This window comes from Nerophis lumbriciformis, linkage group LG23 (assembly GCF_033978685.3).
Source record: "Nerophis lumbriciformis linkage group LG23, RoL_Nlum_v2.1, whole genome shotgun sequence".
In the NCBI taxonomy this organism is placed as follows: domain Eukaryota; kingdom Metazoa; phylum Chordata; class Actinopteri; order Syngnathiformes; family Syngnathidae; genus Nerophis; species Nerophis lumbriciformis.
This window is the reverse complement of record NC_084570.2, coordinates 26,549,801-26,576,357: the sequence shown is the minus strand read 5'-3', so window position 1 is coordinate 26,576,357 and position 26,557 is coordinate 26,549,801. Positions and strand designations below refer to the sequence as shown.

The following is a 26,557-nucleotide window of genomic DNA, read 5'->3' as shown; positions in this document are numbered from 1 at the left end:
AAAGGTGGTGCACTGGGACCGGCAGACCCCAGGGATCTACCATTATCGTGCAGACCGCCTAGTGGACTTGTACGCCTCGGGGGAGCAGCGGAGCTACGGACCCTACTTCCTTCAGAGGAAGATGAACATCAGCCAGCGGGCCTTTGCAGAAGGAGACTTCTCGCTCATCATATCCGACCTGCAGGTATGACACAATGTTTCATGCAGGAAAACTGGTTCCAGATCTGAATTTAACGACTGAACAGGTTCCATCCAGCCCCAAACCAATCCAATAGAATTTAGTACTAACGACAGTAGTTCTATGAAATAATGTATCGTAATATTAATAAAGTACAGCATTTACCTTGGAGAGTGAACGTTCAGCGGCCTCTCCGTCAAACACAGCAGCTTCTCCATATTTTCATGGATAAACGTCCGCCATTTAGATAATATTTGAACATCCTTGGCTGGTGTCGGGTTCATTCTGCTTCAGCAGTGACTCGCTCAAACTGCTTTTGCCAAAAGTTATGTTCATGTGTAGTTATAAGCTAACGCTAGCCAGTAAGTCTTACAGGCTTCACTGTGACATTTGCTACATCAACTAATGTCAGGGGTGCTTATTGCATAAATGTGTATCTACACATGGGTCCACTAAATCTGCATATTTTGCATCCCAACTCAATAAAATGAACTAAAAACTTTCTTTTTTTTAGGAGAGTGTCCTGCACATTGATCTGAATGCATATTTAATAAATACAATTTAAAATATTCATATAAACTACCTTGAACATAAAAAATGCTCACTCATTTTCATCAATTTAGACCTCACCATGGTAATTCTAGTCCTCTCAGATTAGTTTTATTATTATTATTGACATATTTGTGTTATTTTTTTTAATCCAAAACCCTCTATTTTTTTAAATCACACTTTAGTCTCGTCCCTGGGTTTTCACTCAGGTTTTTCACCACAGGTGAGTAGTAATGCATTACATTTACTCTGTTACATTTAATTGAGTAACTGTCTGTAAAAACTGTACTTGTCAGAGTAGTTTTAATACAGCCTACTTTTTACTTTTACTTGAGTTTTTTTGTGAAGAAGAAACACTACTTTTACTCTGTTACATTAAGTTTCATTATGATCGCTACATTAATTTATTTCGCATATAATATTCAGATCCAAGTCATACATTTCATAAAGGAATAAGCGGTAGAAAAAGAATGGATGGATGGATTAATTGACACAATATATACCGTATTTTCCTGAGTATAAACCGCTACTTTTTTTTACAACGCTTTGAAACCTGCGGCTTATAAAACGGTGCGGGTAATTTATCGATTTTTCTTCGCTAACGGCCATAATGTTTTGTATTCAACAGATGGTTTTCATACAACAGAAACAATAAAATGGTGTGTTATTGTATGTGTTTTGGCGCTATCTTTTGGACGAGTTTGCTCACTGCAAGTGTTGCGGGTTGAAAATGTACTTCTGTTTTGTGCCTTCAACTGGAAGTTGCTCAAAATAATTCTTCATTCATCACTCCAAGCAACGTGCTTAGGTTTTACAATATATCTAAAACAATTCATACATAATAAACCAGCCCATGTGTGATGTCTGTAGGAGTGTTTTCAAGCATATTTGTACGTGCTATCGTAATGTAATCAAGAGAGCATTGTTAGCATTAGCTAATATGCTAACACGTTTACGAGGGTCTTTGTTAGTTTTATTACCTTACAATGGCATTCTTTATGTATGGTTTCATTCGTCACTGTGGAGTTATTGAGTCTGTTTAGCTGATTGGAGAGCTAGCTTGCGCAGCTAGTGGGTCCATGACGATGACTTCTGTTTTGTGCCTTGGACCAGAAGTATAATTGTCCATTGCATTTCTGCTTGAAAGGATTCTTCATTCATCACGCCAAGCAACAGTTGTAAGTTTTACAATGTAACTAAAACAATTCTTACTTACTAAATCATCATGTGTGAGATGTCTGTAGGAGTGTTTTCATGCATATTTGTACATGCTATCGTAATGTAATCAAGCAAGCGTCGTTAGCATTAGCGAATATGCTAACACGTATACGAGTGTCTTTGTTAGTATTATTAACTTACAATGGCATTCCGTTTGTATTGTTTCAGTTTTGTAAATTCACCAAAACATCACCGTGGAGTTATTAAGTCTGTTTAGATCAGGCCTGGGCAATTATTTTGACTCGGGGGCCAAATTTGGAGAAACAAATGTGTCTGGGGGCCGGTATATCTATTTTTAGGAACACTAATACAAAACCTCACAATAATGTCTGCTTGAATGCTAAAAACAGACCGCCTTAAAAAACGGAATTGAATTTAAAATGTTCTACTGAAGGAGACACCCAGAAAATACATGACAATAATGTGGGATTTACGATATTAACTATGAAGGATAAAACACTGAATATTGACAACATATGAACGTCACACCCCCTCTTCATCCACATATTTTACAAGCAAGCAAAACGCAACAAAAATGCAACAAACACAGCGAAATATGAAAATGAAGGGTAAAAAAAAACCTACCTACAATCTGATACATCTGTTTTATCACTAAGCTTTAGAACTTTGTTGTAAAAATCTCCTTCCGCGTCTGTCCCTGACACCCACATTTCAGGCTCTTGAAACAGTGTGTGGAAACGCTCCCCACCCACACCTGCTTGGTGCCTCGTCTGAGCTGCTGTGACTTACATTACCATAGTAACTAATTAGTTAACCATAGTAACTAATTAGATTACCATAGTAACTAGTATATCATGCAGATTCCAACCATTGAAATACTTAGTATAGTTGAACACTTCCGGTCATTATAAAACATCACTGCACATCATAATAGCAGCTACAGTTTCCATCCTAAATATCTAAAAATATGATTTGGGAATGTCCGGCGGGCCAGATTGAAAATCTTAACGGGCCGCATGTGGCCCCTGGGCCTTAATCTGCCCAGGTCTGGTTTAGATGATTGGAGGGCTACCTTCCGCAGTTAATGGGTCCTTGACGATGACTTCTGTTTTGTTTGATCAGCCGTTTTACTGCCGTGTTACAGACACCGTTTGAATACAAGTATGTAAATACTATTAACATCTACAAAATCTTTTTGTACCGCTATATAACAATTATTTGTTCTACAATTTGGTGGGTGCAGCTTAAATACTGGTGCGCTCTACAGGTCTTTGCAAAATGAATTTTGTTTATTTGCAGTCCACTACTCAAATTAGTCAGTTTAGGCTTTCTGCGTGTCAAAAATGTGATTGTCATAAAGCTTCCTGAAATGGGCTAATAAACATTTTTAGAATAGTTTATTGTGTGTATTTTCAGTTAAAACAAATACAATTTATATTGAGATAGTTACAATAAGACAATGGTCCTACTGTATCTATCTAAACGTCCATCAAAAGAAAATGCACAGTGTGCAAAATAGGCTTTTCTGTTAATATAAGTACTATAATTTGCTTGCTTTTTTTAGTACCGTATTTTCCGCACCATTAGCCGCACCTAAAAACCACAAATTTACTCAAAAGCTGACAGTGCGGCTTTTAACCCGGTGCGCTTTATATATGGATAAATATTAAGATTCATTTTCATAAAGTTTCGATCTCGCAACTTAGGTAAACAGCCGCCATCTTTTTTCCCGGTAGAACAGGAAGCGCTTCTTCTTCTACGCAAGCAACCGCCAAGGTAAGCACCCGCCCCCATAGAACAGGAAGCGCTTCTTCTTCTACTGTAAGCAACCACCCGCCCCCGGAAGAAGAAGAAAAAACGCGCGGATATCACCGTACGTTTCATTTCCTGTTTACATCTGTAAAGACCACAAAATGGCTCCTACTAAGCGACAAGGACCCGGTTCATGAAAAGACGCAATCTCTCCATCCGCACACGGATTACTACCGTATTTCACAGCAACTGATATTCCTGTGAACCGCACTGTGGAACGGGAGCACGTACGGTGAATATTCGCACCACAGGGAATGAGAAGTCATCCTTCACTGTGGTTCTAGCTTGCCATGCTAACTTCCACCCATGGTGATATTCAAAAGGAAGACCTTGCCAAAAGAGACCTTTCCAGCCGGCGTCATCATAAAAGCTAACTCGAAGGGATGGATGAAGAAAAGATGAGCGAGTGGTTAAGGTAAGTTTAAGTTTACGCGAAGAGGCCGGGTGGCTTTTTTCACGCAGCTCTGTCCATGTTGATATACGTATGTTTGTGATTGCACATTTGCGTACATTTTGGGAGTGAACAGAGTTGTTAGAACGCTGGTTTTTAATATATTATTAAAGTTTGACTGACCTATCTGACTGTTTTTTTGACATTCCTTTAGCGCAGTTAGATGCGGCTTACAACACGGGGCGGCTTATTGGTGGACAAAGTTTTGAAATATGCCGTTCATTGAAGGCACGGCTTTTAACCCAGGGCGCCTTATGATGCGGAAAATACGGTAAACGCCAGCAATCCTTATCCGTGTACAATATATAAAGTAAATATACTTGCTTATTTGTAGTGTTGGATAAATATACAAAGAGAACACTTGATTCAACTTGCACATGTACAGTATATCATGTTTCCAGACCATATTTTCCATTTGTGCAACTCTTGCCAAGTTGAGTTTTATGTCTCCATTGAGCCTGGTCTTGCCTTCATTTAATGAAATGTATCAACAGCACCAAAACAAGCAATGTTTCAAATGTCCAGAAGTGCTTCTCCATCATTTGTAAGGAAAACAAGCTGACAAACATTGACTGTCACATGACTCATGTGGATTAAATCTACTTTTTGTGATTTCTTAGTTTTTTATTCTTAATAAACTTGCATAAAATTCTGGGGGAATTTTTTTTTTCATGGTCATTATGGGGTATTGTGTAGAATTTTGAGGACAAAAATGTATTTATTTAATTTTGGAACAAGGCTGTAACATAACACAATATGGAAAAAGTGAAGTGCTGTGAATACTTTAGGATGCACTGTGTACAGTACAGTATATGCACAGCTCCGGTCAGCAGCCACACTATAACTTACCGTATTTTCCGCACCATAAGGCGCCCTGGGTTAAAAGCCGCGCCTTCAATGAACGGCATATTTCAAAACTTTGTCCACCTATAAGCCGCCCGGTGTTGTAAGCCGCATCTAACTGCGCTAAAGGAATGTCAAAAAAACAGTCAGATAGGTCAGTCAAACTTTAATAATATATTAAAAACCAGCGTTCTAACAACTCTGTTCACTCCCAAAATGTACGCAAATGTGCAATCACAAACATACGTATATCAACATGGACAGAGCTGCGTGAAAAAAGCCACCCGGCCTCTTCGCGTAAACTTAAACTTACCTTAACCACTCGCTCATCTTTTCTTCATCCATCCCTTCGAGTTAGCTTTTATGATGACGCCGGCTGGAAAGGTCTCTTTTGGCAAGGTCTTCCTTTTGAATATCACCATGGGTGGAAGTTTCTGGCCATTAGCATGGCAAGCTAGAACCACAGTGAAGGATGACTTCTCATTCCCTGTGATGCGAATATTCACCGTACGTGCTCCCGTTGTATCCACAGTGCGGTTCACAGGAATATCAGTTGCTGTGAAATAGTAATCCGTGTGCGGATGGAGAGATTGCGTCTTTTCATGAACCGGATCCCTGACGCTTAGTAGGAGCCATTTTGTGGTCTTTACAGATGTAAACACACAAAGGAAATGAAACGTACGGTATATCCGCGCGCTTTTTCTTCTTCTACGCGGGCGGGTTGTTGCTTACAGTAGAAGAAGAAGCGCTTCCTGTTCTATGGGGGCGGGTGCTTTCCTTGGCGGTTGCTTGCGTAGAAGAAGAAGCGCTTCCTGTTCTACCGGGAAAAAAGATGGCGGCTGTTTACCGAAGTTGCGAGATCGAAACTTTATGAAAATGAATCGTAATATTAATCCATATATAAAGCGCACCGGGTTAAAAGCCGCACTGTCAGCTTTTGAGTAAATTTGTGGTTTTTAGGTGCGGCTAATAGTGCGGAAAATACGGTAAGGCCACATCATTTTTATTGGAAAAGTACAACAGGGCAGGAACTGAGGTTAAATGCAAAATGATTTTGTTATGTTTGTGTTGAACGTCTAGGCCACAGACCAGGGGATGTACTCATGTCATCTTCACCACCATTACTGCGGTTTACATGAGAGGAGACAATTTCAGGTCACAGTACAACCACCAGTGATTCACACCACACCAGAAAAAACACTGCCCAGTGCAGACAAAGGTAACATACACACACACGCACACACAAATACACACCATGAAATGTATTGCCGATTGATAATGCGTGAATTTCTTAGTTTGGAGAATTATTTACTAAAATGACCTCTATGGATGGCACGCACACGCACGCACGCACGCACGCACGCACGCACGCACGCACGCACGCACACACACACACACACACACACACACACACACAGTACAGGCCAAAAGTTTGAACACACCTTCTCATTTCAATGTGTTTTCTTTATTTTCATGACTATTTACATTGTAGATTGTCACTGAAGGCATCAAAACTATGACACCTGTGAAGTGAAAACCCTTTCAGGTAACTACCTCTTGAAGCTCATCGAGAGAATGCCAAGAGTGTGCAAAGCAGTAATCAGAGCAAAGGGTGGCTATTTTGAAGAAATTAGAATATAAAACAAGTTTTCAGTTATTTCACCTTTTTTTGTTAAGTACATAACACCACATGTGTTCATTCATAGTTTTGATGCCTTCAGTGACAATCTACAATGTAAATATTACTATATATATATATATATATCAAGGTTCAAGGTTTATTCATCACATGCAGAGTACACCACAGTGAAATGCTTTTTTCCATTTTCTTCAGATATTTCGTACAGTGGGATCCAAACAGTAGTTGCTGAATCTAATACACTAAATACAAAAAATACAAAAATATCAATATATATATTCAAATTATATATATATATATATATATATATATATATGTACATATATATATATATGTGTATATATATATATATATATACATATATATATATATATATATATATATATATGGAGTATATATATATATATATATATATATACATATATATATATATATATATATATATATGGAGTCCCACCTTCCCTTTATTTCGAAAATCCTCGAAAAAATTGTCGCACAGCAGCTAAATGAACACTTAGTGTCTAACAATCTCTGTGAACCTTTTCAATCCGGTTTCAGGGCAAATCACTCTACGGAGACAGCCCTCGCAAAAATGACTAATGATCTACTGCTAACGATGGATTCTGATGCGTCATCTATGTTGCTGCTTCTTGATCTTAGCGCTGCTTTCGATACCGTCGATCATAATATTTTATTAGAGCGTATCAAAACACGTATTGGTATGTCAGACTTAGCTTTGTCGTGGTTTAACTCTTATCTTACTGACAGGATGCAATGCGTCTCCCATAATAATGTGACCTCGGACTATGTTAAGGTAACGTGCGGAGTCCTATAGGGTTCGGTTCTTGGCCCTGCACTCTTTAGTATATACATGCTGCCGCTAGGCGACATCATACGCAAATACGGTGTTAGCTTTCATTGTTATGCTGATGACACCCAACTCTACATGCCCCTAAAGCTGACCAGCACGCCGGATTGTAGTCAGCTGGAGGCGTGTCTTAATAAAATTAAACAATGGATGTCCGCTAACTTCTGGCAACTCAACGCCAAGAAAACGGAAATGCTGATTATCGGTCCTGCTAAACACCGACATTTATTTAATAATACCACCTTAACATTTGACAACCAAACAATTACACAAGGCGAATCAGTAAAGAATCTGGGTATTATCTTCGACCCAACTCTCTCCTTTGAATCACACATTAAGAGTGTTACTAAAACGGCCTTCTTTCATCTCCGTAATATCGCTAAAATTCGTTCTATTTTATCCACTAGCGACGCTGAGATCATTATTCATGCGTTCGTTACGTCTCGTCTCGACTACTGTAACGTATTATTTTCGGGTCTCCCTATGTCTAGCATTAAAAGATTACAATTGGTACAAAATGCGGCTGCTAGACTTTTGACAAGAACAAGAAAGTTTGATCATATTACGCCTATACTGGCTCACCTGCACTGGCTTCCTGTGCACTTAAGATGTGACTTTAAGGTTTTACTACTTACGTATAAAATACTACATGGTCTAGCTCCGTCCTATCTTGTCGATTGCATTGTACCATATGTCCCGGCAAGAAATCTGCGTTCAAAGAACTCCGGCTTATTAGTGATTCCCAGAGCCCAAAAAAAGTCTGCGGGCTATAGAGCGTTTTCTATTCGGGCTCCAGTACTATGGAATGCCCTCCCGGTAACAATTAGAGATGCTACCTCAGTAGAAGCATTTAAGTCCCATCTTAAAACTCATTTGTATACTCTAGCCTTTAAATAGCCCCCCTGTTAGACCAGTTGATCTGCCGTTTCTTTTCTTTTCTCCTCTGCTCCCCTTTTCCTTGAGGGGGGGGGCACAGGTCCGGTGGCCATGGATGAAGTGCTGGCTGTCCAGAGTCGAGACCCGGGGTGGACCGCTCGCCTGTGCATCGGCTGGGAACATCTCTGCGCTGCTGACCCGTCTCCGCTCGGGATGGTGTCCTGCTGGCCCCACTATGGACTGGACTCTTACTATTATGTTGGATCCACTATGGACTGGACTCTCACAATATTATGTCAGACCCACTCGACATCCATTGCTTTCGGTCTCCCCTAGAGGGGGGGCGGGGGGGTTACCCACATATGCGGTCCTCTCCAAGGTTTCTCATAGTCATTCACATCGACGTCCCACTGGGGTGAGTTTTTCCTTGCCCTTATGTGGGCTTTGTACCGAGGATGTCGTTGTGGCTTGTGCAGCCCTTTGAGACACTTGTGATTTAGGGCTATATAAATAAAGATTGATTGATTGATTGATATATATATATATATATATATATATATATATATATATATATATATATATATATATATATATATATATATATATATATATATATATATATATATATATACATATATATATATACACACATATATATATACACACATATATATACACATATATACAAACGTTTGTACATATATATAAACATACATATATACATACATATTAAAGTAAAGTTAAAGTACTTTACTTTAACCTGACCGCATACCTAAGTGAGGCTAGGTGACACTGCTGGGAGGCTTTTCCACCATTGGGACACATCTTCAGTTGTGTGCCCCAGCGTCACGGGGTGTTTCGGCCCGGCTTACCACAAGACACCCTCTGCCGAGGAAGGGCCCACCCCAGGGTCTTCAGCTTTTCCCCCTCCTGAACAAACGCTGGTAGGTGTCGGCACACATCCTGGTTGTTGATGGGTTGGGCGTTGATGGATATCCTCCTGCACTCAAGTTTGTCAGCTAGACATCTGAGGACCTGGTTATGTCTCCACGTATATCTGCCTTGAGTGAGGCTGGTTCTACAGCCAAACATTATGTGCTTGAGTGTTGCTCATTATACTGTATATGTATATATAAACATATATATGCATGCGCACATCGTTTAGACAGGTTGGTGAAGCTTCACTTCCGTGTTCAGAGTACAGCTAAGGTGCATGGATAACATAAAATGTAGGTTGTTACTGTGACTGCTTTAGCAAGATAGCATAAAAACTCAACATAAATGAAAGACGGTAAAGAGGAAGTCGAAAACTATGTCTTACATTACGATCATGATTTGTCAAAGATATTTTGTAATGTAATCCGTGATAATTATACCTAAATAAATGGGATGAATTTTCCTGACTGGCTGAAATATTGTGTACATTTTTTTGGACTTAGACTTAGACAAACTTTAATGATCCACACGGGAAATTGTTCAACACAGTAGCTCAGTTACAATGATGGAAAGTGTAAGGATGGAAAGGACAATGCAGGTATAAATAGACTAATGTAGCGATAAAAAAAAAAATCTAACATACAGTACATACGAATATATACATAATATGTGAACAGAATAATATATATACAGATATATTATATTATGGGGACGGCGTGGCGCAGTGGGAGAGTGGCCGTGCGCAACCCAAGGGTCCCTGGTTCAATCCCCACCTAGTACCAACCTCGTCATGTCCGTTGTGTCCTGAGCAAGACACTTCACCCTTGCTCCTGATGGGTGCTGGTTAGCGCCTTGCATGGCAGCTCCCTCCATCAGTGTGTGAATGTGTGTGTGAATGGGTAAATGTGGAAGTAGTGTCAAAGCGCTTTGAGTACCTTGAAGGTAGAAAAGCGCTATACAAGTACAACCCATTTATGTCTATAACATATATACAATATATACCAATGACCATGTACAATATTACAGTATATACAGTATATGTGACAGCAGCAGCATAAAATAGAGAGTAGATCCAGCAGAAAATAGAAAATAGACGTTAAAAACAAAGAGAAGTGGCTAACATGTCAGGTGTCAGGTAATAGGCAGATATCATCTATTGCTGTATGGCGAATGATTATACAGCCGGATGGAGTGTGGAATGAAGGAGTTCTTGAATCGCACAGTGCGGGAAGGAAGCTGGAGGAGCCTGTTGGAGTATGAGCTCCGCTGTCCCTTAATTGTCAGGTGGAGTGGGTGGGCAGGATTGTCCATGATGGCCAGCATTTTGTCCAGTGTCCTCCTGTCCCTCACTGACACAAACGCCTCCAACTGCGTGCCAATAGTTTGGCCGGCTTTCCGGATCAGTTTATCAATCTGGGTTGAGTCCATTTTGCTGGTGCTGCTCCCCCAACCAACCACTGCAAAGTACAGTGCACTGGCCACAACAGACTGATAAAATGTCTCCAACAGCTTGCTGCACACATTAAAGGACCTAAGCTTCCTCAGGAAAAAGAGTCTGCTCATGCCCTTCTTGTAAACAGCTTTGCAGTTGTCCTTCCAGTCCAGTCTGCTGTTCAAGTGGACTCCCAGGTACTTGTACTGCTCCACTACCGCCACCTCCCGGCCCTGGATCTTGATGGGCTCCACCGGGGTCACTTTCTTCCTGAAGTCGATGACCAGCTCCTTGGTCTTGTCCACATTAAGGACCAGATGGTTCGCCTTAGACCACTTCACAAAGTCAGCGATCAGTGTCCTGTACTCCAATTCCTGTCCCTCTCTGATACACCCGACCACAGCAGAGTCGTCAGAGTATTTCTGCAGGTGGCAGGACCTGGAACTATACTGGAGGTCCGAGGTGTACAGGGTGAACAGGAAAGGAGACAGGACGGTCCCCTGTGGAGCACCTACACCACTGACCACAGTATCCGACAGGGAGCTCCCCAGTCGCACAAACTGAGGCCTGTCAGACAAGTAATCAGTGATCCAGGAGACAATGGATGAACTGACACCCATCCTGAGCAACTTGTCACTCATCAGAATTGGCTGAATGGTGTTCAAGGCACTGGAGAAATCAAAAAACACGATCCTCACAGTCCCCTTCCCACCATCCAGGTGAGAGTGAGCATGATGCAGCAGGTAGATAACAGCATCATCCACTCCTACATGGGGCTGATATGCAAACTGTAGAGGATCCAGGGAAGGAGCCACCAGTGGTCTCAGCTGATCCAGCACAAGTCTCTCGAGGACCTTAATGACCTGGGACGTCAGGGCTACAGGTCTGAAGTCATTCGAGCCCGATGGGATGGGCTTCTTGGGCACCGGCACTATGCAGGATGTTTTCCATAGCACTGGTATCCGTTCTAGCTTCAGACTCAGGTTGAAGATGGAGTGCAGGATCCCAGTTAGCTGAGCAGCGCAAGTCTTCAGGACCAAGGGGTTGACTCGGTCAGGGCCTGCTGACTTACCTGGATTGACTCTCTCCAGCTGCCGTCTTACATGTCCAGGTGTCAGACACACCGGGCTGGCTTTCTCAGTGGGGGTGGAAGTGGAGGAGGGGGGAGGGGGGGAAATAAATGGCTGTGGCAGGTAAAAGAGAAGGAGTTTGTGTATTGAAGTTCAGGGGAGGTGTGAGAACAGGAGTAGTGGGGGTAGGGCCAGTAAGGGGTGTATTGCTAAATGTATTGAAAAACAAATTCTGCTCGTTGGCCCTATCTACACCCCCATCCAGCAGTTTGGCTTTATTGTTGAAGCCTGTGATGGCTTTCATTCCCTTCAAAACCTCACTAGTGTTGTTCTGTTGGGAGTTTAGCTTCAAGCTTTCTCCTATAGGCATCTTTCCCTTCTTGTAGCTGAACTTTAAGCTGCCACTGAATCCTCTTCAACTCGTCCCAATCACCGGATCTGAAGGCTAGCTTCTTTTTATTCAGCAGCACCTTTAGCTGGCTGGTGATCAAGGGCTTGTTATTTGGGTAACAGCAGAGGTGTGGACTCGAGTCAGACTCGAGTCATGAATTTGATGACTTTAGACTCGACTTGACAAAATGTGAAGAGACTTGCAACTCGACTTAGACTTTAACATCAATGACTTGTGACTTCACTTGGACTTGAGCCTTTTGACTTGACATGACTTGACATGACTTGCCACTTTCCCCAAAATCCAAAGCTTAAAAAGTTATTTGGGAGCGCTCCGTATTTTTCATTTTCTTTGTCTGTCTATCAGCGTGTTATTCCTGTCAGCTGGTGTGCTGTCAGTACAACAGCCAATCAAATTAGATATACGTTGTTTTCATCACACAGCATTCATCCAATCAAATTGCAGGACAACCAATGAACAAGAGTTGTCCAACAACGTGCCAGTGATAAACAATTATGTTAAAGTTGGTTTCGTTCGGGTATAAAAACTACGACTTGGTCAACAAAAAACAAATTGCGGTATGCAAATCACGCAGTTCGAATATTACAGACGGAGACGCAACAACTTCCAACTTCGTTCGACATTTGAAGTTGCACAAAGAAGGGTAAGTTCTGAATGTAAGATAACGTTTATTGGCTAAGTAACGTGACTTTTATTTGCTGTGTAGTTAAATCAGTGAGGCTGCAAACTCACTGCTAACGTTATAACCATAGACATCTTATAAGTAGACGCAGCATCGAGCGCTACTGCCTACTGGCGCAGACGAGGCGCGTGGCCGCCATCTTGGAGTGGTGATCCGCTCCACTCAGTGCAATTAATTTGGCAGGAGCAATGAACTGTCAGCGCATTTAATTCATTTTACCTCACTGAATACGACTGATTTTCACCCCCTTTTTTGTCATACGTGTAGCCATGATAACAGACACATGTTTTGGCATGTTTTATTATTCATAGTTTGCTTAACAGTAATATAATATTCTTATACACTATAAATGACCAGACGTCCGAGATCAAAACTGGGCATATAATCCCAGAGAAGGGGGAAAAAAACGGTAATCTATTTTTAAATTGAAGAAACAATATGATTAGGTTATATATACATATGTGTGTATCCTACATAAACAATGTATGAATACATTAGATATCTATATATCTTAGGGACCTATAGACTGTATCTCTGTTGCTTCAGCAGCAGAGAGTTTATTCTGTCTTGACACTTTGTATTGATATTTTCTATTACATTCTTCCCTTAAATGATAATGTTTGCAGTGATTGTTTTATATGTATTATTTTATGTAAGTCGCTTTGGATAAAAGCGTCTGCCAAATACTTAAACATATATAAACACCTGAAAGTCTTCATATCAGCTAAAACCACCAATCTGTTTCACTGGATTCAGAATAAAACCAAATTCTGTTCAACCCAACAATGTTAGTACCGTATTTTCCGCACCATAAGGCGCCCTGGGTTATAAACCGCGCCTTCAATGAACGGCATATTTCAAAACTTTGTCCACCTATAAGCCGCCCCGTGTTGTAAGCCGCATCTAACTGCGCTAAAGGAATGTCAAAAAAACAGTCAGATAGGTCAGTCAAACTTTAATAATATATTAAAAACCAGCGTGATGTGGGCGCGCATGGAATCGTATATCAACATGGACGGAGCTGCTGAAAAAAGCCACCCGGCCTCTTCGCGTAAACTAAAACTTCCCTTAACCACTCGCTCATCTTTTCTTCATCCATCCATCCCTTCGAGTTAGCTTTTATGATGACGCCGGCTGGCAAGGTCTTCCTTTTGAATATCACCATGGGTGGAAGTTTCTGGCCATTAGCATGGCAAGCTAGAACCACAGTGAAGGATGACTTCTCATTCCCTGTGGTGCGAATATTCACCGTACGTGCTCCCGTTGTATCCACAGTGCGGTTCACAGGAATATCAGTTGCTGTGAAATAGTAATCCGTGTGCGGATGGAGAGATTGCGTCTTTTCATGAACCGGATCCCTGTCACTTGGTAGGAGCCATTTTGTGGTCTTTACAGATGTAAACACACAAAGGAAATGAAACGTACGGTATATCCGCGCGCTTTTTCTTCTTCTACGCGGGCGGGTGGTTGCTTACAGTAGAAGAAGAAGCGCTTCCTGTTCTATGGGGGCGGGTGCTTACCTTGGCGGTTGCTTGCGTAGAAGAAGAAGCGCTTCCTGTTCTACCGGGAAAAAAGATGGCGGCTGTTTACCGAAGTTGCGAGACCGAAACTTTATGAAAATGAATCTTAATATTTATCCATATATAAAGCGCACCGGGTTATAAGGCGCACTGTCAGCTTTTGAGAAAATTTGTGGTTTTTAGGTGCGCCTTATAGTGCGGAAAATACGGTATTTGAATATACAGAGGTGGGTAGTAACGCGCAACATTTACTCCGTTACATCTACTTGAGTAACTTTTGGGATAAATTGTACTTCTAAGAGTAGTTTTAATGCAACATACTTTTACTTTTACTTGAGTATATTTATAGAGAAGAAACGCTACTTTTACTCCGCTACTTTTACTCCGCTACTTTTATCTACATTCAGCTCGCTACTCGCTACTAATTTTTATCGATCTGTTAATGCACGCTTTGTTTGTTTTGGTCTGTCAGACAGACCTTCATAGTGCCTGCGTTTCAACAAATACAGTCACTGGTGACGTTCACTCCGTTCCACCAATCAGATGCAGTCACTGGTGACGTTGGACCAATCAAACAGAGCCAGGGGTCACATGACCTGATTTAAACAAGTTGAAAAACTTATTGGGGTGTTACCATTTAGTGGTCAATTGTACGGAATATGTACTGTACTGTGCAATCTACTAATACAAGTTCCAATCAATCAATCAAAAGTGTGAAGGAAAAAAGACAATTTTTTATTTCAACGTACACCCCGTCAAAAGCCTAAAGACTGACTGCACAGTTCCTGTCTTCACAATAAAAGTGCCGCTCCATCGCGCCTGCGCTTTCAAAATAAGAGTCTCCGAAAGTCTGCGCAAACAAGCTAGCAAGCTACGGAGTTTGCCGCCAATGTATTTCTTGCTTTGTACCGAGGATGTCGTTGTGGCTTGTGCAGCCCTTTGAGACACTTGTGATTTAGGGCTATATAAATAAAGATTGATTGATGATTGATTGATTGTAAAGTGTATAAAAACGAATATGGAAGCTGGACATATAAGAAGCCAAAAACCAACCACTTTCATGTGGTATTAGACAGAAAGGAGGAACTTTTTTTCTCCTCCATTTGAAAACGTGGACGTTTGTCATCACTACTGTCTGATTCCAATCAATGCAAGTCATCAGAATCAGGTAATACACCAACTTATATTCTTGTCTTCATGAAAGAAAGGAATCTATATGTGTTAAACATTCATTAAAACACTATTAACATGTAAACAAAAACGGCAAAAATAATAAATATAAATTATATACTGTATATATCAATGTATGTGTATATACAGGTAAAAGCCAGTAAATTAGAATATTTTGAAAAACTTGATTTATTTCAGTAATTGCATTCAAAAGGTGTAACTTGTACATTATATTTATTCATTGCACACAGACTGATGCATTCAAATGTTTATTTCATTTAATTTTTATGATTTGAAGTGGCAACAAATGAAAATCCAAAATTCCGTGTGTCACAAAATTAGAATATTACTTAAGGCTAATACAAAAAAGGGATTTTTAGAAATGTTGGCCAATTGAAAAGTATGAAAATGAAAAATATGAGCATGTACAATACTCAATACTTGGTTGGAGCTCCTTTTGCCTCAATTACTGCGTTAATGCGGCGTGGCATGGAGTCGATGAGTTTCTGGCACTGCTCAGGTGTTATGAGAGCCCAGGTTGCTCTGATAGTGGCCTTCAACTCTTCTGCGTTTTTGGGTCTGGCATTCTGCATCTTCCTTTTCACAATACCCCACAGATTTTCTATGGGGCTAAGGTCAGGGGAGTTGGCGAGCCAATTTAGAACAGAAATACCATGGTCCGTAAACCAGGCACGGGTAGATTTTGCGCTGTGTGCAGGCGCCAAGTCCTGTTGGAACTTGAAATCTCCATCTCCATAGAGCAGGTCAGCAGCAGGAAGCATGAAGTGCTCTAAAACTTGCTGGTAGACGGCTGCGTTGACCCTGGATCTCAGGAAACAGAGTGGACCGACACCAGCAGATGACATGGCACCCCAAACCATCACCCAACCATGCAAATTTTGCATTTCCTTTGGAAATCGAGGTCCCAGAGTCTGGAGGAAGACAGGAGAGGCACAGGATCCACGTTGCCCGAAGTCTAGTGTAAAGTTTCCACCATCAGTGATGGTTTGGGGTGCCATGTCATCTGCTGGTGTCGGTCCACTCTGTTTCCTGAGATCCAGGGTCAACGCAGCCGTCTACCAGCAAGTTTTAGAGCACTTCATGCTTCCTGCTGCTGACCTGCTCTATGGAGATGGAGATTTCAAGTTCCAACAGGACTTGGCGCCTGCACACAGCGCAAAATCCACCCGTGCCTGGTTTACGGACCATGGTATTTCTGTTCTAAATTGGCTCGCCAACTCCCCTGACCTTAGCCCCATAGAAAATCTGTGGGGTATTGTGAAAAGGAAGATGCAGAATGCCAGACCCAAAAACGCAGAAGAGTTGAAGGCCACTATCAGAGCAACCTGGGCTCTCATAACACCTGAGCAGTGCCAGAAACTCATCGACTCCATGCCACGCCGCATTAACGCAGTAATTGAGGCAAAAGGAGCTCCAACCAAGTATTGAGTATTGTACATGCTCATATTTTTCATTTTCATACTTTTCAGTTGGCCAACATTTCTAAAAATCCCTTTTTTGTATTAGCCTTAAGTAATATTCTAATTTTGTGACACACGGAATTTTGGATTTCATTTGTTGCCACTTCAAATCATCAAAATTAAATGAAATAAACATTTGAATGCATCAGTCTGTGTGCAATGAATAAATATAATGTACAAGTTACACCTTTTGAATGCAATTACTGAAATAAATCAAGTTTTTCAAAATATTCTAATTTACTGGCTTTTACCTGTATATATATATATATGTGTGTGTATATATATATATATATATGTATATATGTGTGTGTGTGTATGTATATATATATATATATATATATATATATATATATATGATGTGTGTGTGTATGTTACTCATCAGTTACTCAGTACTTGAGTAGTTTTTTTACAACATACTTTTTACTTTTACTCAAGTAAATATTTGGGTGACTACTCCTTACTTTTACTTGAGTAATAAATCTCTAAAGTAACAGTACTCTTACTTGAGTACAATTTCTGGCTACTCTACCCACCTCTGTGAATATTGTTACTTGAAGACTGATTCCTGGTTACAATTATACTGTTAAGAAAGTATTGTCTTATACTTTGCCTAAAATGAGAATGCATCATAATCAGTGGCGGCTGGTGAATTTTGTTTTAGGTGGGGCTGAAAGTTTGTAAACCAAACCCCTGTAGGGGCGTCATCCTCCCCCAGAAGATTTCTTTGCGATTTTCACATACAAATATTGAAGATCTTTGATCCTTCTCAACTCTGTGGTAATATTATTTTCATAAAATACAACCAATAGTACGTTAATGTTAAATCTCACTTGTGAAAAGTAATCCCCCGATTCCTATTTTCAACAGTCCGCTCATTTGAGCAGGAAAACGGTGAACACCACCATCTTTGTTTTCTACCTGTCATCTGTCAGTTTCGGCTGCTCGCCGGCTCCTCATCACCACTTCAAGATGGCGGCCAAATTGCTCACGTCACAGCAACCAATGCTGCGTCTACTTATAAGATGTCTATGGTTATAACGTCATTGCAAACACGGCAATCTGTTGCGTCCACTGCAGTTTGCTACCTTATTCATACTTTTTGTCAAGTGATTTTTTTTTAAGCAGGGTTTCATGAGGTACCTATACATAACGTTACGTTAGTCAATGTATCACACACAGTAACGTAACGTTAGACGGCAGTCAGCAGCACCGCGTATTTTAGCCACCTACAAAAAGACAAACATAGTCAAATAAAGGTCAGTTAAAATGTATACTATATTAAGAATATGTGTACATATTGCATAGGGTCCTGACATCTAAAAAGTACAACTCTGTTCATTGTTATGTTCATATATTTGTTATGTTTTTCATGTGTACGCACACATAAACACACATACAGTATGAGATGAGATCAATGAGATAAGGTAAGAACAGGATAGAAACTGCTGTGGAACTAGTTACAATGCAATATGTCATGGAAATACAATGTTAACACTTTTGTGCAAATAAGTACAGTTGCACTTGTTTTTTTTTCAAATGTGTTTATTCTGTAAAGGAATGAGTTACATGTTTAAAATGACTGGTTAATAGTGCTATTTTGAAGTGCAATGTCAGCACTATCTTTTTCCCTGCAATTTCAAATGCACTTGTTTTAATAAATAAATACAGCGTTTTAAAAGCATACACAATCTGTGTAAATATTTTAGTCTGTGGTTAAATGACTTGAAAGGACTCGAAACTCAAAATGCAGGACTTGGGACTTGACTTGAGACTTTCCAGCCTTGACTTTGGACTTGACTCGGACTTGCCCTGTCTTGACTCGGGACTTGACTCGAGACTTGAGGGTAAAGACTTGAGACTTACTTGTGACTTGCAAAGCAATGACTTGGTCCCACCTCTGGGTAACAGTGGACAGTTTTTGTAGGGATGATAGAGTCCTCACAGAAATTGATATAGTCAGTGATGCAGTCTGTGAAGCTGTTGATATCTGTCCCGTGAGGCTTACAGAGTACTTCCCAGTCTGTAGTCTCAAAGCAATCTTAAAAAGGCTATGCCAGCCTCTATGCTCCTCATTTGCACTGATTTACAAACCCTGTGTCCATATGGGTTGGGAAATTGTGTTAGATGTAAATATAAACGGAATACAATGATTTGCAAATCATTTTCAACCCATATTCAGTTGAATATGCTACAAAGACAACATATTTGATGTTCAAACTGATAAACTTTTTTGCAAGTAATCATTAACTTTAGAATTTGATGCCAGCAACACGTGACAAAGAAGTTGGGAAAGGTGGCAATAAATACTGATAAAGTTGAGGAATGCTCATCAATCACTTATTTGGAACATCCCACAGGTGAACAGGCAAATTGGGAACAGGTGGGTGCCATGATTGGGTAGAAAAGTAGATTCCATGAAATGCCCAGTCATTCACAAACAAGGATGGGGCGAGGGTCACCATTTTGTCAACAAATGCGTGAGCAAATTGTTGAACAGTTTAAGAAAAACCTTTCTCAACCAGCTATTGCAAGGAATTTAGGGATTTCACCATCTACGGTCCGTAATATCATCAAAGGGTTCAGAGAATCTGGAGAAATCACTGCATGTAAGCAGCTAAGCCCCTGACCTTCGATCCCTCAGGCTGTACTGCATCAACAAGCGACATCAGTGTGTAAAGGATATCACCACATGGGCTCAGGAACACTTCAGAAACCCGCTGTCAGTAACTACAGTTGGTCGCTAAATCTGTAAGTGCAAGTTAAAACTCTCCTATGCAAGGCGAAAACCGTTTATCAGCAGCACCCAGAAATGCCGTCGGCTTCGCTGGGCCTGAGCTCATCTAAGATGGACTGACACAAAGTGGAAAAGTGTTCTGTGGTCTGACGAGTCCACATTTCAAATTGTTTTTGGAAACTGTGGACATCGTGTCCTCCAGACCAAAGAGGAAAAGAACCATCCGGATTGTTATATAAAGTTGAAAAGCCAGCATCTGTGATGGTATGGGGGTGTATTAGTACCCAAGACATGGGTAACTTACACATCTGTGAAGGCGCCATTAATGCTGAAAGGTACATACAGGTTTTGGAGCAACATAGGTTGCCATCCAAGCAACGTTACCATGGACGCTCCTGCTTATTTCAGCAAGACAATGCCAAGCCACGTGTTACATCAACGTGGCTTCATAGTAAAAGAGTGCGGGTACTAGACTGGCCTGCCTGTAGTCCAGACCTGTCTCCCATTGGAAATGTGTGGCGCATTATGAAGCCTAAAATACCACAACGGAGACCCCCGGACTGTTGAACAACTTAAGCTGTACATCAAGCAAGAATGGGAAAGAATTCCACCTGAGAAGCTTAAAACATGTGTCTCCTCAGTTCCCAAACGTTTACTGAGTGTTGTTAAAAGGAAAGGCCATGTAACACAGTGGTGAACATGCCCTTTCCCAACTACTCTGGCACATGTTGCAGCCATGAAATTCTAAGTTAATTATTATTTGCAACAAAAAAATAAAGTTTATGAGTTTGAACATCAAATATCTTGTCTTTGTAGTGCATTCAATTGAATATGGGTTGAAAAGGATTTGCAAGTCATTGTATTCCGTTTATATTTTCATCTGACACAATTTCCCAACTCATATGGAAACGGGGTTTGTAGTTGAGATGGGCTGCCTCCTCACAGCAGGAACGTATTGAGGTGTTAAAAGCACTAGATTGTGATCAGATCGTCCCAGGGGGGGCAGGGCAGTGGCTCTGTATGCATCTTTTTAATTAGCATACAGTAGGTCCAGAGTTTTATTTTCCCGTGTTGCACAGTGCACATATTGATGGAAAGTGGGTAAAATAGAGTCCAAAGAAACATGATTAAAGTCACCCGAAATGAGAATGAGGGCATCGGGATGTTTGGTCTGTATAACAAGTTTTGGTTGATACTCCTCAATTACAGAATGTTTAATAGGTTGAATATTGCATTTTAATAATAAATAGAGAGGGTTAAGACATTTTTATGCAGAGATGTGAGTACCATTAACTTGTACAGATTACATTGACATTAACAAACATCTTTGACAATCAAAGCATGATCATAACAATCCATAATGTATGTTATTAATGTGTAAAAAAGATATCTAAACATGGAAGTAGTAGTAGCTCCTCCTCTGAATGCAAGTGCTCCTACAGCAGGAGTACAAATTCTGTATTACTACAAAATACAAAATCTGGCAAGACACCAACACACTGCAGGTAATTTTTTTTATTCTCATTAAAAGTGTGTTTATGTCCGTTTTGTGTTGAGCTATTTAAAAAAAAGTGCAAGTCTTTAAAAAAAAAAAAAAAATTCATAAAGCAAACTAATTGCAAACTAATTGTCGAGTCATGGTAATAAAAACTTCAAAATGATTTGTCTCGGGTACATTTATTAATACGGATGTAACGGTAATGTAGATATTGCGGTTTCAAAGTTTTCTCAATAATGGCGTGACGTGTGAGGGTGTTAAACGAAAACGGTGAGTGTAGTTTTTTGTCTGGCGCTTTAGCGTTGGCTGGGTCTGAAAATAAACTACATCTCCCAGAATCCCCTGCGCAGCACGGGACGACAAAGTGGGGTGTGGAACGCTGTAAGCAAAAGTGAATGTTCATAGTAGGTAAGTTTTTTGGACATTTCCTGAAAAAGTCATCAAAATCTATCCATAACTGTTTGAGTTATGTTGTTAACACACAAACAAACCCTGGCAAAAACATAACCTCTTTGGCGGAGGTTAGATAGTCTGTGTTCTGCAAAGCAAAGTGCGCGTTTTTTGATCTCGAAAATTCCCGGTCACCGCGCAGCGCATGGTGGGAAATCACCAAAAAAAAAAACTGTGCACCGTGGGAAATGAGTAAACTGAAAAGCAGAGGTGGGTAGAGTAGCCAGAAATTGTACTCAAGTAAGAGTACTGTTACTTTAGAGATTTATTACTCAAGTAAAAGTAAGGAGTAGTCACCCAAATATTTACTTGAGTAAAAGTGAAAAGTATGTTGTGAAAAAACTACTCAAGTACTGAGTAACTGATGAGTAACATACACAATCATATATATATATATATATATATATATATATATATATATATATATATACATACATATACATTGATATATACAGTATATCATTTATATGTATTTATTTTGCTGTTTTTGTTTACATGTTAAAGGTGTTTTAATGAATATACATGCATGTTTAACATATAGATTCCTTTCTTTAATGAAGACTAGAATATAAGTTGGTGTATTACCTGATTCTGATGACTTGCATTGATTGTAATCAGACAGTAGTGATGATAATGTCCACATTTTCAAATGGAGGAGAAGAAAAGTTCCTCCTTTCTGTCTAATACCACATGAAAGTGGTGGGTTTTTGGCATCCTATTTGTCCAGCTTCCATATTCGTTTTTATACACTTTACAAGAAATATATTGGCTTCAAACTCCGTAGCTTGCTTGTTTGCGCTGGCTTTCGAAGACTCTTGTTTTGAAAGTGCAGGCGCGATGGAGCGGCACTTTTATTGTGAAGACAGGAACGTCCTCATGTGCGGTCAGTCTTGAGGCTTTTGACGGGATGTACGGTTGAAATAAAAAAAGTATATTTTTCCTTCACACTTTTGATTGATTGATTGGAACTTTTATTATTAGATTGTGTACAGTACACATTCCGTACAATTGACCACTAAATGGTAACACCCCAATAAGTTTTTCAACTTGTTTAAGTCAGGTCATGTGACCACCTGTCTCTGTTTGATTGGTCCAACGTCACCAGTGACTGCATCTGATTGGTGGAACGAAGTGAAACGTCACCAGTAAGGCAGGCACTTTGAAGGTCTGTCTGACAGACCAAAACAAACAAAGCGTGCATTAACAGATCGATAAAAATTAGTAGCGAGTAGCGAGCTGAATATAGATAAAAGTAGCGGAGTAAAAGTAGCGGAGTAAAAGTAGCATTCCTTCTCTATAAATATACTTAAGTAAAAGTAAAAGTATGTTGCATTAAAACTACTCTTAGAAGTACAATTTATCCCAAAAGTTACTCAAGTAGATGTAGCGCGCTACTACCCACCTCTGCTGAAAAGCTACTTGATAAATCCTTTAATCAATCCATCTATTTTTCAACCGCTTATCTCTCTCGATGTCGCGGTGGTGGTGGGGGGGCTACAGCCATCTGCCCTCGGGCAGAAGGCAGCACCCCTCATAAACCATCACCCAGAAAATATATTTGAAGCCAGCCAAGCTGGACATCATCGGATGTTTATATTGTCACTTTAAAGCGGAACTTCACTTTTTTGGGAATTTTGACGATCGTTCACAATCATTATGAAAGACATGACGACGGATGCATTTTTTCTTAATGCATTCTAACTCGTAAATAAACGTAAATAAAAGTCTGCTTAGAGCGAAGCCAGTGGGAAGTCCTCCATTCTGCCCATAAAACCCACTAAAAAAACATCCATAACGCACCAACAATACTCCAGTTAAGTCATCCATTCGGTGACTTGAATATTATATATATTATATATAAGTATTAGTGAAATTGTTGTTTTAAGTGTTAACGCAGACAAACTATTTATAGCAGTGTCGTGATCACGAGCTTAGGTGCCAATGTTGACATGATCGACTGATCAGCTGCTTCCTTGTTTCCTTTGCTGGTCAAAGTTTATTGTAGATCATAAATCATGCCTTTCACCCGGATAGTAGAAGGATGAGGACCTATTCCGACAAGTTGGTACACTTTGACAGCCAATTTTGACCAGAATCTGGTGAGAACGACAAGAAAAGGCGCTTAGTGCCAGCCCCCTTTTCTTTGTGAGGATTAAGAGTCATTCTTCATCTAAATGGGAATATATGAACATCCTAGCAGTCGGCATCCTAATGACAGCAGAACTTGTATAGTAAGTGATGTTTTGTTATGTTTGTTGTCTCTCATGAAGTCTGCATTGAGTAATAATCAGTGATATTGTCAAAGGAAAAAGTGAACGTTGTGATGTGTTTGTGAAATTAATGAATGCGCTTTAAAATGATCAAAATGCATACATATTAAATGTTATTATAAATGTTACTACATTACATATATACTTACATCATGTACAGTATATACAACCTTAATGGAGATGTTTGGATGTTTTTTTAAGAGATTTATAGGCATAATAGAGCAACCCGGTAGACTTGACAGGTCTGCCTGGTTGGCCACGCCTATAAGAACAGCTGATAGGCAACATGTCACAGTGGTCAGGTGACCCTTCTGAAGAACACTGCAGATGACAGTAGAAACAGACCTGGCCAAATTAGGCCCTTTTAGCTTTTCAATCTGGCCCACCGGACATTCCCAAATAATTTTTTTAGATCTTTAAGATGGAAACTGTAGCTGCCATTATGATGTGCAGTGATGTTTTTAAATTACCGTAAGTCTTGAACTATACAAAGTATTTCAATGGTTGGAATCTGCGCTTTTGCATGATGTACTAGTTACTATGGTAATCTCAGTCACAGCAGCTCAGACAAGGCACAAAGCAGTGTGGGTGTGGTGCGTTTCCACAGAGTGTTTCCAGAGCAGCCAGCCTAAATGCGGGTGTCAGGGACAGACGCGGAAGGAAATTTTTACAACAACAGTTCTAAAGCTTAGTGATGTATCAGATTGTAGGTGGGGTTTTTTTTACCCTTCGCGTTCATATTTTGCTGTGTTTGTTGCGTTTAGCTTGATTGTAAAATATGTCAATCGAGAGGGGGTGTGACGTTCATATGTTGTCAATATTCAGTGTTTTATTGTTCATAGTTAATATTGTAAACCCCACATTCTTTATTTTCATGTACATTCTGGGTGTCTCATTCAGTAAAAAATTCGTAACGTTTTTAGCATTCAATCAGACATTATTATAAGGTTTTGTATAAGTGTTCCTAAAAATAGATATACCGGCCCCTAGAAGCATTTTTTTCCCTCTAAATTTGGCCCCCTGAGTCAAAATAATTGCCCAGGCCTGCAGTAGAAACATGTCAGATAAGAATTCCATCAAATATACCGAAAATATTTTTGGATTACTAGAAAATTTGAAAAGTACCCTGGAAGAAGTTGTTGAAAAGTGACTACTCAACACTCACACACAGGTCAGGAAAGCATGAGCACTTTAGCAGACATGAGCTAAAACTATCACGAGAACAATCAGGAGCAGAAAAGTAGGAGAAAAAAACCATCTGTTCTTGTGTGTCATGGAGGTTCTGTTATATCCTGGTTCATGCACTAATCGTGAGAAATCCTTTTTTTCCTTTTTGTTTTTCTTGGTCAGATTGTCTGCGCCAGAAGTCGCCCCCCCCCCCCGCACACACACACACACACACACACACACACACACACACACACACACACACACACACACACACACACACGCCAAAGCAACCTCCTCATTGAAGACTTTTACTTTCTTCGAAAATGAGTCTGCTTGTGTATTTGTCTGTGTGGGTCACAGGAAGAACTTGTTTTTAAGCGTGTAAACGACATTCTTCTCTCCATGTGCACCATTTCTGCACTCTCAGCATCTGAGTGTCTTTCTTTGAAGCCGCCCAAACAGAAGGGAAGAAGAGTTTGTTCAGAGGCAAGCCTGATAACCATGGACGGACCAATGTGGCAAAATCATTGGAAGGCTTTTGGACACAAGAAATTCCTCTGTGTGTGTGTGTGTGTGTGTGTGTGTGTGTGTGTGTGTGTGTGTGTGTGTGTGTGTGTGTGTGTGTGTGTGTGTGTGTGTGTGTGTGTGTGTCTGTGTGTGTGTGTGTGTGTGTGTGTGTGTGCCAATATGATCTATTTCCTGTGGAATTTTATCCACAGGAGCTGAAAGCCTTCCAATTAATCCTCCTGTCTAAAGGGCTAAAGTAGTCCACAAGTATGCCCTTAAAGTACCAGGAGAGTGGAAAAACAAGTTGCCTCTACAATGACGCTTTTAACATATACATCTGATTTATGACACCTTAAGATGTGGTCAAAATAGTATCAATCCCACGGAGATTCCCGAGACATTTTGAGAGATAATGAGTAAGCCAGTCATGTGATCCGTGATGTAGAGGAGAAACCACAGATCCCTTCCCCATCAACAACAATGCTAATCAAGCAGACTTTGTGAGAGTCAACAACGATCACTTTGGAAAAAATTATAATCCAGGACCTTATATTTTTGAGCCCGAACACAAAGAGGGTGAATAATACATTTTAGAAGCCGAGTGATCTATGTAGTTTTATTGTGACACTATAGCATTAGCAGCATTGCTAGGTGCTAAACATACAAACCAACCATAATAAAACAAATACTTACTGGAATATTTCCACTCTCGCTGGGATGCCGACCGACGGGACGCTCACATAATTCGGTTTAGATTAATCACAATCCTCATTAAGGGTTGAAAAAAGTTCCTTCGGGAAGCGTCATTTTGTGTCTTTTTCGCCATCTCG

At 40.3% G+C, this 26,557-nt stretch overlaps 1 protein-coding gene across 2 annotated transcripts in view; it reads left to right on the top strand.

Moving 5' to 3' along the window:
* Positions 1 to 26,557, top strand: part of LOC133622302 (matrix remodeling-associated protein 8-like) — an 85,921-nt gene that overhangs the window by 30,077 nt on the left and 29,287 nt on the right. For both annotated transcript variants that reach the window (XM_061984880.1, XM_061984879.1), the window contains 2 exons: positions 5 to 184; positions 6,093 to 6,231. In XM_061984880.1, the coding sequence (XP_061840864.1) occupies positions 5 to 184; positions 6,093 to 6,231 (319 nt within the window). The remainder of the gene's footprint in view (positions 1 to 4; positions 185 to 6,092; positions 6,232 to 26,557) is intronic.